Genomic DNA, 12,669 nt, shown 5'->3' with positions numbered 1-12,669 from the left:
ATTTACGCAATTACGTCACGACGTAAAAGATTCAGTGAATTGTCCCTTCTGCTCGAAAGAACCGATTCGCGGAAATGTGTGAAATCAGTTTGTTGCCCTCTAGTGTCTGTGGCGCTGTAGCAGTTTTGCTTCCGCCAGCCAACTCATCTTGGAGCAGTGCTCCGAAGCTATAGCTACAATGATATTTATACTTCTTGTAATTTATTGTACGTCCTTAGGTACCGCTTTTGAGATGAAGTCTATTTTTTGTTCAATATCTGGCAGCTGCGACTGTGGCTTCAAACCAGACATAAAAGGTAAGTTACGTTAAGGGATATGAACAGCTGTCTCCTCAGTAACAGTGTTACACAGCTAGCCTTAGTTTCTCTAGTACTCAGTGGGTTTACAGCTTCGCCAGATCAAACCAAAGGATTTCTTTCAATATAAACAACGGGCACTCTATTTTTTTCACACCACATATACGCCAGATTTAACTGAACCATTAATGACAGCTGATCACACTGTAAACAAACGAAATGCTACATAGTTCACAGTGCATGTCTGCAGCTTTGTATGTTTATACAGATCAAATGCTAAAATGCATTTGAGATACAATCTTTCTGATGTTGGCTTCCTTATATTATTTTATGTTATGTTTATAAATACATATTAATGTCATACTAAAGTGCACATAAGTATATACATTTCAATTTAGCTGGGCAAATTATAACACTAGAGATGTGTGACTACATATTTTAGAGTAACAGACATTTTCTCATAAAAATAATGCAGCAATAAAATGTAAACATTATGACTGATATTCTGATGAAGGCTATCTATGATTACTATACGGGACGTATTATATACTGGACAGTGGGCAGTCATTTAACTGAGATCTTAAGTTAGTACTTAATCATTGTGTTTGTGTTCATTTGTAACCAACTTAATATGTGGCACCAGTAAATATCTCATGAAACAAACCTATGCATTGACACATGCTATTGTTTTTCTCTATATTTGGAGCCCTTAATGAATTGATTTGTCATTACGTGAGCTGTGTGTAACTGCAAGCTTTTATTTACAAACCCCTTCGTTCATCCCAAACTGTGCCTGTGTTTTCACAGGTTTAGAGTGGGATCTTTATAAAAACCTTTATGGTCAACATATGGCCCGGGATATTGTCTCGGAAGCAGTGGTGAATTTTTTACAGAATGAAAACCCTGACAGACCACTAGTGCTGTCCTTCCATGGAGCATCTGGGACTGGAAAAAGTCTGGTCAGCTCTATGATAGGACGACACATCTATGGAACAGCTATGGGCAGTCCATACATCCATCAGTTTATTCCCACCTTACACTTTCCTTCAGCTGACAGGGTACAACAGTACAGGGTATGTGTGTATTTATTGATTTTAACACAAATCATGAGCACTTTAATAATTAGTTCCTGGATGAGTACAGTTCTTTAGTTATTGTTCATTAACTTGTTCTTGTTTTGCGCACAGTCAGATCTAAAACACTGGGTCGAGAGAAACCTCACAGCTTGTGCTCGCTCAATCTTCATCTTCGATGAGATGGAGAAAATGCCTCCTGGTGTGATCGATATTTTAGGACCACATTTGGGCCCTTTTCATATTCTATTCCAGACGAACTACCGTAAAGCGATTTATATATTTATCAGGTAAGTCTGAATGACTGATCAATGGAATATTATTTTAAATGCTTATTATGGACAGGCTTCTGTCCTTCAGGGCAATATAACATTTCAAAGCAAAGAATTTTATGTATTAAAGTGATAGTTCTCCAAAAAATACTGTCATCATGTCCTCAACTTCATGTCAATCCAAGCCCTTTGAAATATTTTGACTGAAACCTTAGAGATTTCTGTCCCTCCATTGAAAGTCTGGGTAGGATCCAAAAGAGTCATAGGCTGCGTTTACACTGGCAGAAAAAATCTGATCTTTTGCCCATATCTGACACATATTGGAATTTGATGCACGCGTGTAAACACAAAAATCCGCACGAGATCCAATTTTTTCGTATCCGATCTGAGCCGTTTCCAAATGTGGTTTTAAATCAGATACATATCCGATACCTGGACATCCGACCTACGTCTAAACACACATATCCGATTCTCCACAGAACTCCCAATGCAAGGGTGACACGTTTGCTCATAAAGATTTTTAATGCCGGCGCGCTGTATGTGCTCGCATTTTATTGAGATGGAAACTATAAATTGCACATTCAGGAGCTGGTTTTAAACCCCTGCCCTGTGAATTTTGAAAATACAACAGCTAAAAGCTAAATTATATTTCTCAGCAATGAGGTAATAACTTGGCAGTTTTTGTAATTAAACCGACAAGCTTGTTCGCAATGCTTCACAATCACTCTCCCTCGCACGTGGGTGCATGTGTTTGTTCGTTCTCTCTCTCTCTCTCTCTCTCTCTCTCTCACTCTCTCTCTCTCGTTAATTAATGCAAATTAATTTCAATAAATATAATCTTTAATTCTCTAAAGAATTCTACCTCAGCTGTAGATAAAATAGTCACAAATTAAAATTACCGTTATTTTTCGGTCTTTATCTGTTCAGTCAGATTTTGTGCTGCAAAACATCCATTGCTGGCAAATAATAATGACCATTCGACGTGAATTATTTAGTTAATTATTAATGAATATCACGGCCATTTAAAACCCGAGGGCCTACCATGTGCATAGTAAAGCGATCAATGCAATCCTTTTGGGTGGGAATTAATGTAAACACAGATTTCGGATACCAGTCGTGTCTAAAATGAATGTAAACAGACGGGCCAAAAAATTGGATATGGTCAGAAGATCGGATCTGTGCGTTAAGACTTGCAGTGTAAACGCAGCCATAGGCTTCGTAAAACGAATCCATTTGAACAGTCGCTTTGTTTGAAACTATTCGATTCAAATGGATTAGTTTTTTACGATGCCTTTATGACCTTTTTGGATTAAGTTTTGGTTACTTGGACTTTCAATGGAGGGACAGAAAATTCTCAGGTTTCATTAAAAAATATTTAAATTTGTGTTTTTGAAGATTAACCAAGTCTTGTAGGTTAGGACAAACAGGAGGATGAGTAAATGATGACCGAAGTTTCATGTGTGGATGCCAAACTTTGCCATATCCCTTTACTGTTTTTTTTCAGTACTGTAGGTCAGGAGGTAATTAACAAAGTTGCGCTGGAGAGCCGTCAGGCAGGTAGAGATCGAGAGGATATTCTCCCGAAAGAGCTGGAGGACAGTATTGCTGATGCGGTGTACAACAACAAGAACAGTGAGTGTCATAGATCTTCAGTTTAAACATGTTAATTGTAGCTGCACAATTTTCCTCTAAATCAATCTAATCTGTGGGTGAACTTTGTTTCTCAGGTGGGTTCTACCACTCCAGAATAATTACAGAAAAGCTTATCACTCGTTTTGTGCCTTTCCTCCCCTTGCTGCGGCGCCACGTGGAGCGCTGTGCCCAGCGGGAGCTCTGCCAGCGTGGGGAGTGTCAGCGGGCAGATGTGGCATCGTCGGTAGGGGGCGCCATGACTTACACACCCAATGACAGCCAATACTTCTCCAGCACTGGCTGTAAATTAGTCCCGGCCAAAGTTAACCTTTTCCTTTGAGGGTCAAAGTGAAATCCCTTAAGGATCTTAACAGCAACACAGAGCACAGAGCCCTTTGGGTGATGGAGCTACAGAGTAAAGTCGTCTGCGTTTGGGAACATTCTCTTTTTTGTATGTTTCATCTATATGGATGAGTTCTGATGAATAATGAGCAGGATTCGATAAATAACTCTGGTTTTGCTGTTTTTAATCAAGCATGGATTAAGCCTGTTGCTAGTTAATAAAAGGACAAATTCCGAGAGCCGGCCTCAGTTCTCTAGGCCACTGAAACTACCTACAACACACTCAGTTTCAGTGTGCAGTTAACTACAAATCAAGTGCTCTCAGAATTTCAATGATTATTTATTTTATCATGGGATATTCATTTAACAATGGAACTAAGTGCTGTATTTCTGATGCCGACCACAGGGTGGCAGCAGTGTCTACTTGAAGCAAGGGTTATTTTTTTTTTTCATTTTTAAAAATCATATTAAATATGTCAATAATGTATAATAGCTTTCTTTTCGTATTTAAAAAGTTAACCAGATAAATCAGAACGTTTTTGTAGCTCTCTCAGTACAATCTATGTTAATAAGAATGTCCGAAAGCCAGAGTTCATCCAAACTGAATTCTGTCATCATTTGAAGAGTTCAGATTCGAAAGCTTCGTTTGATATTTTCTTATAAAATGAGCATTTTTATCAGGCTTCTATGTGTAGGTTCAGTAATTTCACTTTAATGACAACGAATAGGTTCAGTTCATTGCAATTAAAGTGAAATAACTGAACATAAACATAGGGCCTGAGAAAAATGCTCATTTTAGAAGAAAATTTTAGATGGCACTTAGAGACTTTTGCATCTAACTCTTCATTTACACACCCTCGTGTCATTCCAGACCTATAAGACTTACCTTCTTCTGTGGGATATAAAAAACTACATATTTTGCTAAGTGCCTCAGTGATTTTATATATATATATATTCTATTCTGTCCATACAATGGAAGTCAGTCCTAACCTAAACATATGATAGTGCTGTCAAACGATTAATTGAGATTAATCACATCCAAAATAAAAGTTTATGTTTGTATGTAACATAATGTATGTACGTGTGCAGTGTATATTTATTATGTATGTATAAATACACACACATACAGTATATATTTTGAAAATATTTACATGTCTATTTTTAAATTCATATAATTTATATTTTAAATAAATATATGTAATATATAAACATATTTCTGAAACATATACATGCATGTGTGTGAATTTATATATACACAATAAATATACACAGCACACATATATTATGTAAACAAAAACTTTTATTTTGGATGCAATTAATTGTTTGTTAATTGTTTGACAGCACTAATTATATATATATATATATATATATATATAATTTTATTTATGTATTTGTAAATATCTCAGCATAAAGTTTGGAACAATATGAGAGAGAGTGCATGATGACTTAATTTTCATTTTTGAGTGAACGTTACGATTCTACAGTCAATGAAAATATATGGTATTACATCAAAATTAAGAAATGTTTTAATACATAATTATTATTTTTACCTGAGAAGCCATATTGTCTAATTTGATTGATCTGAGGCAAATTACCAGCTTTGAAATATTTCTTTTTTTTCCTTTATATTCTTTGTCCTCCTCCTTCCTATAAAACTCACTGAAGTATTAGAACAAATATTATGTTCCTTTATTTCATTTAAAACACTAAAGTGAAAATAAAATATACTTTATGCATGAACTGCCCTGATATAAATAGAAAGGGAAGCTAACTATATCAGTTTCCAGTGTTATTCATTGTTGCTGTTTACATTGTACAGTTATTCTGCCCATTCATTTAGAATAGTACGCAGTGTGATGTAAATAATTTTTAAAAGATAAACCATTTTCTTCATGCACTTTTCTATTCATTGATCAGCCATATATTAAAAGTTTGTTTTGTCTTTTGTTTTCATTTGAAACGTGTACAGTAATGTAAAATTAAAATCAGGTACACTGCACAACAATAAAATCAAGTTTCAATTTTCAACTTGTGTATTTGCTTTTTTAAATCCACAAGATCTTTTTTCACATAATGGTTTGAATGTCGTGAGTTTTTCGTATATGTCCCACCCTATATAAGACCATTCCAAGTCTCTTACTGTGTGAACACATAACTGTTGATCATGGACAGAATGACACAAAGCCCCCCAGCTCCCTCCGACAGCTCGTCTTCCTCCACTTACCAAAGGATATTAAATGTTTCTCAGCAGGAAACGCTAGCAGGTGTTAGCTGGTCTGTTGCCGGTCTGGCGAGAAGGACACCATGACTGTGAGCTGGACATTAAACCCTTTTGAGACCATGTTGAATTTTATTGGATAAGCCCTTAAAGCTTTCCCTACCATTTCACCTGCACACAAAGCACTAATACCCACTTTGATGACTTCATCTGTCCCATTCAGTATACCAAGAGGAAATGTAGCGATGAGGCCCTCACCTTGGGTGGTGTCAAAGGAAGGATTTTCGACTGTTACAAAAAGCAACTAGATAATAACAGCCTTACCCACCTCCCTCCCCCAATCCTCAGCTCTTAGCTTGACCCCCGTGCTCCCGTTCACACGCTCTCCAAAGCGGCTGCCCTCGCCTGGCCACTGGCCCCTTCATTTGGACACCTCTCCATTCTGTCCTAAATCAGGTCTAAAAAGGCACAACATCACCCCCTCCGCCAGTCCCCTCTGGCCCGGCTACAATACCCCCCCTCCCCCACCCCCCTCAACATCTGTGAGCACCCCTCTGTCTCCTCATTTTCTCCCTAACCGCCCCATTATTGGCTGTCTTTCACTTGTAAATGTGGCCAGCCACAGTGCTGATGAGGCTTTCATCTGCATGGCCTGGGTCAGGCTGGAGTTAGCAGCCGGCTGAGGGGTGGGACGGAGGATGCGGCGGGCCTTGTGTGGCCCAGAGATGAAAAATAATCAGCACACTGAGCGAAGTCCTTTTGAGGTGCATTCAGCTGAGACGCTTGGCTAAACCAACTTTTGCCTCTTTCTGGCTGCGCATCGCTTATTTGTTGCGTTTTGTGGGGTTGTTCTTTAGAGACTCTATATTGTCATTATTAACAATATGCTTGTTAATTAAACAGTGTTTTAATATTAGAAAGTCACATCCTAAAAACAAATGTTTTGGCTCAACAACAATTAAAATGAATGCAATAGTTTGCATCAGTCTTTTGGAGTTACAACTTCTCATTAAATTAATTTAACCAACAAATATAATTTGTTTTGAAAAAGTTAAGTTGTTCCAACTAATTGAGTGGTGGTCCTGACGCCAATTAATCTTATCTGTTTTAGTTAAAAAAAATAGCATAGCACATGCGGAATTTAATTTATTTAGCATGTAAATTTAATGAACACGATATTTACCAACATAGAAACACTTTTAAACAATTCAAACATAACGCTTAAAATAACACTTTATCAATGGCAAACATAAAATAACACTTAATTTCAACATTTATTTTCCTTATTCAGTCCTATCCACAAAGCATCCCTTAGAACATTTGGTTCAGTGTTATTTTAGTATCATTCAGATACAGTTTTAAACATTTAGTTTTATACTTTCAGTTTAATTTCAGTTAAAGCTGTATTAATTTTTTTGTATGTTTTTGTCATTTTTATTAGTTTAGATGTTTTTTATATTAATAGATATCTTTATAGTTTTTATTATTACCTTAAAATTATTTTAGTTAAACTAAATAATAATGTGAAATTATGAAATAAAAAGTTTTTATAATTTATTTTATTTCAGGTATTAAATAAAAATGTAAAGGTTTTAATTTTATTTTCAGTAGTGGACTATAATAACCCTTTTGCTAATGTTCCAATTAAGTTATGAAAAAAAGTATTTTTGAATGTACTCTGAACGTTCAACATGTAATTTATTTATTTATTATTTTTATTTAATTTTTTTGCGTTTTTGTGTCTTTCTTGGCAACGTGAACACATTAAGGCAGGGGTCACCAAACTTGATCCTGGAGGGCCGGTGTCCTGGAGAGTTTAGCTCCAACTTGCCTCAACACCTTTCTACCTAGACCTTGATTAGCTGGTTCAGGTGTGTTTAATTAGGGTCGGAGCTCACCCTAATGGCCCCTGCATTAAGGGACCGTTCCATAGCAAACATTAAGAGAACGTTTGAATATTGTCTGAATGTTTAGACACACGTAGAGCATATTAATGTTTAAAAAAATTCAATGAATGTCCACGAACAATGAATAAATAATGTTTATGTGCTAACATTCTGTTACATGCAGACAACATCGGAAAGTTCTTAAAGACATGATAACTTTTAACAAACAATCTATTAAGGTCAGCGGAAGAACATTTGTTCATATAGAGCCTTGCCACAAAAAAATACAAAAAATCACACAGTATTAGGTTTATTGATGCAATGATCAAGTTTATGTCAACAAAGGCAATGTTTGCAACTTAAAGGGTTATTAAATCAATATTTTTTTCACTGTATAAATGCATTTCTTTAGGTTGTGCTAACAGATCCCCTGAATCTCTTTTTAGAGTGCAATGTTAGCATCTAAACATTTAAGATGTTAAATATGCAAATATATTTCACTTTCTGTCATCCTGATTTCAAAAGGCAATAATTGCATCATATCATGCTCTTGTGAGATTACTTGTGGACTGTGTGTCTCTTCATCTCTGTTCTCACCCAAACAATGGGTGGTTACCGCAGCAATAGAGTCTCCAGGACAACAGGTGAACAAAGAGCGAGAGGAGGGGGGAATGCTGGGAGTGGGGTGGAGGGGCACCAGGGATGCCCTTGGCCTCTGTGTGGTCAGTGGGGGACATGGGCCTCCGGAGGGTCTATAAGAAAATGTCTGTCCAAAATCTGTCCTTCTTTGCGAGCATGAAATGATTGATAATCCTCTAACTAACTAAGACTCTGATGCTGACACTGTCAGTTCTTCCCTCCACATGATGTATGGCCTCATTTGCTTCGTGAGTTAGTTGCAATGATAAGTGCCAATTCCACTAACACAGCATATAGTCTTTCATATCAGCTCAGTGACTCTGTTCTGAACCTGGGAACATGAACCTCACACAGCAGTGCATGAAGAGTAAGTCAGAGTGTTTTTAGGATCAATGGAATTCATTCAGATCTAAGAAACTAATGATTTTGTAACCATTTAAATAAGGTTATTTATGTTTAGCAGTCATACATTGTAGCAGAAGAATTGTATAAATTTCAGTAGAAAGCTTGAAATAAACACATCTGCCCTGGAAGAAATGCTTTACTAAACTACTGAAAAGTACTGAATTAATAATAAAATAAAGGCTATGTATAATTTTTCTAAATGATGACAGATGAATAGAGCATGCAGTCCATGGCTGCTGCAAGATGTATTTTTTTTATAAACAAAATCTATTTTATTTTCTATTTAAACCAATTTAATTATTTTTATTTTTATTTATTGTAATGTCAAGGGTCTTTTTTTAAAACAAATGTCTTTAAATGTCTTCTAATAAACAAGAAAATATTGCTATGATATTTATGCATTCTTTATTGTAAGGTTATGGAACCAAATCTTTATTTTATTTTGGTTCAGATCTCAGAAAACGGTATAAATTGACTATTTTATTTAAACAATTTATTACAATTTAGCTTTTTTTAAATGCATTTCTGCAGTTGATCAATATGCACTGATCACATATGGAAAGTAAAAAAAAAGAAAAAAAAAGAGAAAGAAAGTCTAATGCAGATGAATGACGACTATGTATTCGTTTAATGCTCTGCTCGTGCTGATTTTAAAAGATCAAAAGATCTGACCTGTGTGTAAAACTAATCTTGTTTAATCCTACTGGATTAACACGCCATTTCTTTGTTGTCCTTAAATCTGTAGCAGACACCTCACACAGAAGAAATCTGACAAAATCGAAAAATCCTGTCAGCTCATTAGAAACGAATATATTCACAAAAACAAACTTTATTAAACCTCATCGACAATTCAATTGATTAACAAATTAATTCAATAAACATTTTTCGTTCTGATTTACTAAACAAACATGCGTATAATTATCGAGTTTAAAATCTATTTTTGTGACAAATATGTAGCTACATGTATTTTATTGTATTAGCTACTTCAAGAAAAACATCTGATAATGTAGCGCTGAATTTAAGGTTACATTTAGCATATGTAAATGTAGCCTACCAATCAAAACAAATAACAAACACAATTCTGATGTGAAACTAGCTATAATAGTAATAATAACAAACAATACACCATATACATAGCCTAATTTTATGCTGTTGTCAATTGCAAGAATTTAACGTTCAAGATGAACCATTTTCTATTATTAATTGAACACATTACAACCACATGATAACGAAAAATAAATGTAGGCTAATCTTTTTATTTATTCAAATATAATGCCAATTCAAAGTTTTCTTCAACATTGCATTTTAAATCATCAACTTTAAACAGCTCCTCATTATTTAAAAAACAATGATGCTAATAAAAGCCACTGATATGAGAGATGCTGATTGGAGACGCGTGGGAGCCTCCAGCAACAGATGTCCAGGCACAATTCTCGACTGATCGCTTGACGTTTCACAAGAATTGCGTTTGGACAATCAACTGCTTGAGCTCATATTTCCATAAACAGCACAACTGTGTGTGAATATTTACTGTATAGCATCCATGCGTTCGGGTCCTCGTGTGATTCTGCTCTTCAGTGGGAAAAGGCCTTGAAGCACATTGTTTTTTCTTCATATAATTCAGGCGTGCAGCCTTTCAGTAATACATCGGCTGTATTTCATAAATTCCTTGAATTACATCATAATATTTTTCGGTCCACTTTTTTTTCGTTATCTAGAGAAATGTCAGAATAGCACGGGACAAAATCGACGCTCAATATCCTACTGTCTGTCTAATCCTGGGATGTTGCTTTAAGACTGTATGTTATTTTACCAAAAAACAATAGCATATCTCCACAGAGCTGTTTTTTCGGTTGCTAAAATAATAACGGCAAAATAAAATCAGGTCTTACCGGGTATAAAAAGGCAGAGAATAACCAAATTAATCATAAAATATTGTAAATGAATTCGTTCCGGTGTATTAAATAAATGACCAATAGTGATTCCCCAAATTTCCCTCGGAAATGATCGAGGAATGTGCTGCTCTGTCGATGTAGTCGCGGATCATTAGGAGGTTGTGCTGCACCGTCACCAGACACTTTCTTCAGAAGGCACGCCATGTCTGCACCTGTGAAATGTTTCTGATCAAGTATGGAAGACCAAAAAACGAGAAAAAAGGAAACATCGTGATGTGCGTCAAATTCCTCCAGAGGTCTCGTTCCGCGGTGCTGCGAGTCTCCAACTTCAATGCGCAGAATAAATAAAGTTCTTCAGCGTGTTCAAGACACGATGCGCGCGACCCTCACAATGCTTCGAGTGAGGATCGAAATTCATTTAGGCTATAGGCTTTTATCACTCCCATCCAGAGGACTGATGTAAATGAGGAGCAAAAAACACTGGCAGCGTTTCTGGCTAAAGGATGCGCGGAGGCTCGCGTGACAACTGCGCAGCTTTCTAAATAAACGGCGAGGGCGAGAGTGGGGTCGGTGGTCGCTTGGTACGAGATTTGAATAACACACCAGTGAGTGATAAATGGCCATTGTGGTGAGAAGGGGATGAGTATCCACTGTCTCAATCGGCGTAGTGACCAGCAGCTGCGCTGGGACCAGCAACCTCTTAAAGAAACAACACTCTATTTTTTGCCCATTGCGATTACAATCCAGCAGTGTCTACTGTGCCATTACGCATTGTGTCCTCGATGACGTTTCCCTTCTCTCAAAAGCCACTCGTGGACGGGATTACCTGGCACTTTACCACAAAGGACTCGTTCATGGACACTTCATAAGTAAAGTGTTTTTACAGGCTGCAAACATTAAAATATAGGAAAAGATCAATAGCATATAAAAATAAGAACCATCGCAAGTGTTTCATTCATGATAGGTTACTTAAAGCAGTTTATATATATATAATTTATTTATTTTTAAACCTTATATTTAACCAGGTTATTATTTGTCAAACTTTTTATAGTGACTTTTTCTCAAGTTAAAAGTTCATTTCTGTATAGCCATACACCTTAAAATATTGACTACAAAAAATCCATTGAACTATTGCTCAGGAAAAAATAGAGGTTTATCATATTAGGCTTTTATTTAAACAGCCAAACAATTTGGAGACACAACATTTTTTTTTTAAAATAATATATATATTAAAGGTGACATAAATAACAGACCACTTTTTAGGCCAACAAATACTGTGATTAATAAATCATACAATTTTATAGCAATGTTTTAAAATATATATTTTTTTAACTATTAAAAATAGGTTTGGAAGACAATTCACTATTAAATGATCAAATTTAAGAGGGCTCTGAACTGAGTTTACAATTTTTTTTTAAACACTAGGCTATATAAAAATACTCAATTGTGTAAAATGACTTCCAGTATACTGAGATCTATTTTAGGCGTTGTGTATTACTTTAAATATTTTTGTAAAACAGGGAAGACCCCCTAGTAGGCTTAGAACATTACCCTGAATAAATTTGCACTTTTGTGTGAGCTGTGTGTCCAGCCGTGCCAGTAACCTCTGACCTTTAGTATTGTTGGGGCTGAGAGTGGACCAAGAAATCCTGACCATTCAGAGAAGCTGAGAATGATCCATTGTAAAGGATTGCTCAGGGAAAACGCATTTGTCAGTGTCGCTGGAATGTTGACAATCTTTCACAAGTGATATTGTCTTTGAAGTTTTTTTTAGTTTTGATGGAAACCTTTGTATGGCACAGCTTTGATTTGGATTCTCTACATCTGTCAGAAATCTCCAAACAGCACTGGTTCAGATTACAAATGATTAATTATTATAATAACATTATTACTTGGTCATTTTATCCTTTTAATCAGTTATAGTGTTAATTACATGAGTGGCTTCATAATTTAATAATTGGGCTGAGCCCAATGAAGAATGTTTTTTTTTAAGTGTAATGAAACTTTTTGC

General features: G+C 35.8%; 2 protein-coding genes across 3 annotated transcripts in view; one reads left to right on the top strand and one right to left on the bottom strand.

Annotated features, from left to right (window-relative positions):
- The window catches only part of LOC306870239 (mucosa-associated lymphoid tissue lymphoma translocation protein 1-like), a 1,002,100-nt gene that overhangs the window by 655,919 nt on the left and 333,512 nt on the right, over positions 1–12,669 (bottom strand). The gene's annotated exons all lie outside the window — the stretch shown is intronic.
- LOC306869893 (torsin-2A-like) lies at positions 115–3,853 on the top strand. The gene is made up of 5 exons (XM_079416820.1): positions 115–296; positions 1,104–1,369; positions 1,484–1,659; positions 3,146–3,273; positions 3,369–3,853. The coding sequence occupies exons 1-5, from the start codon at positions 179–181 to the stop codon at positions 3,611–3,613; spliced, it is 933 nt and encodes a 310-aa protein (XP_079272946.1). The 5' UTR covers positions 115–178; the 3' UTR covers positions 3,614–3,853.

This window comes from Barbus barbus, assembly GCF_936440315.1.
Source record: "Barbus barbus genome assembly, chromosome: 5".
NCBI lineage: Eukaryota > Metazoa > Chordata > Actinopteri > Cypriniformes > Cyprinidae > Barbus > Barbus barbus.
The sequence above is the reverse complement of the archived record's forward strand: the minus strand, read 5'-3'. Positions and strand labels throughout refer to the sequence as shown.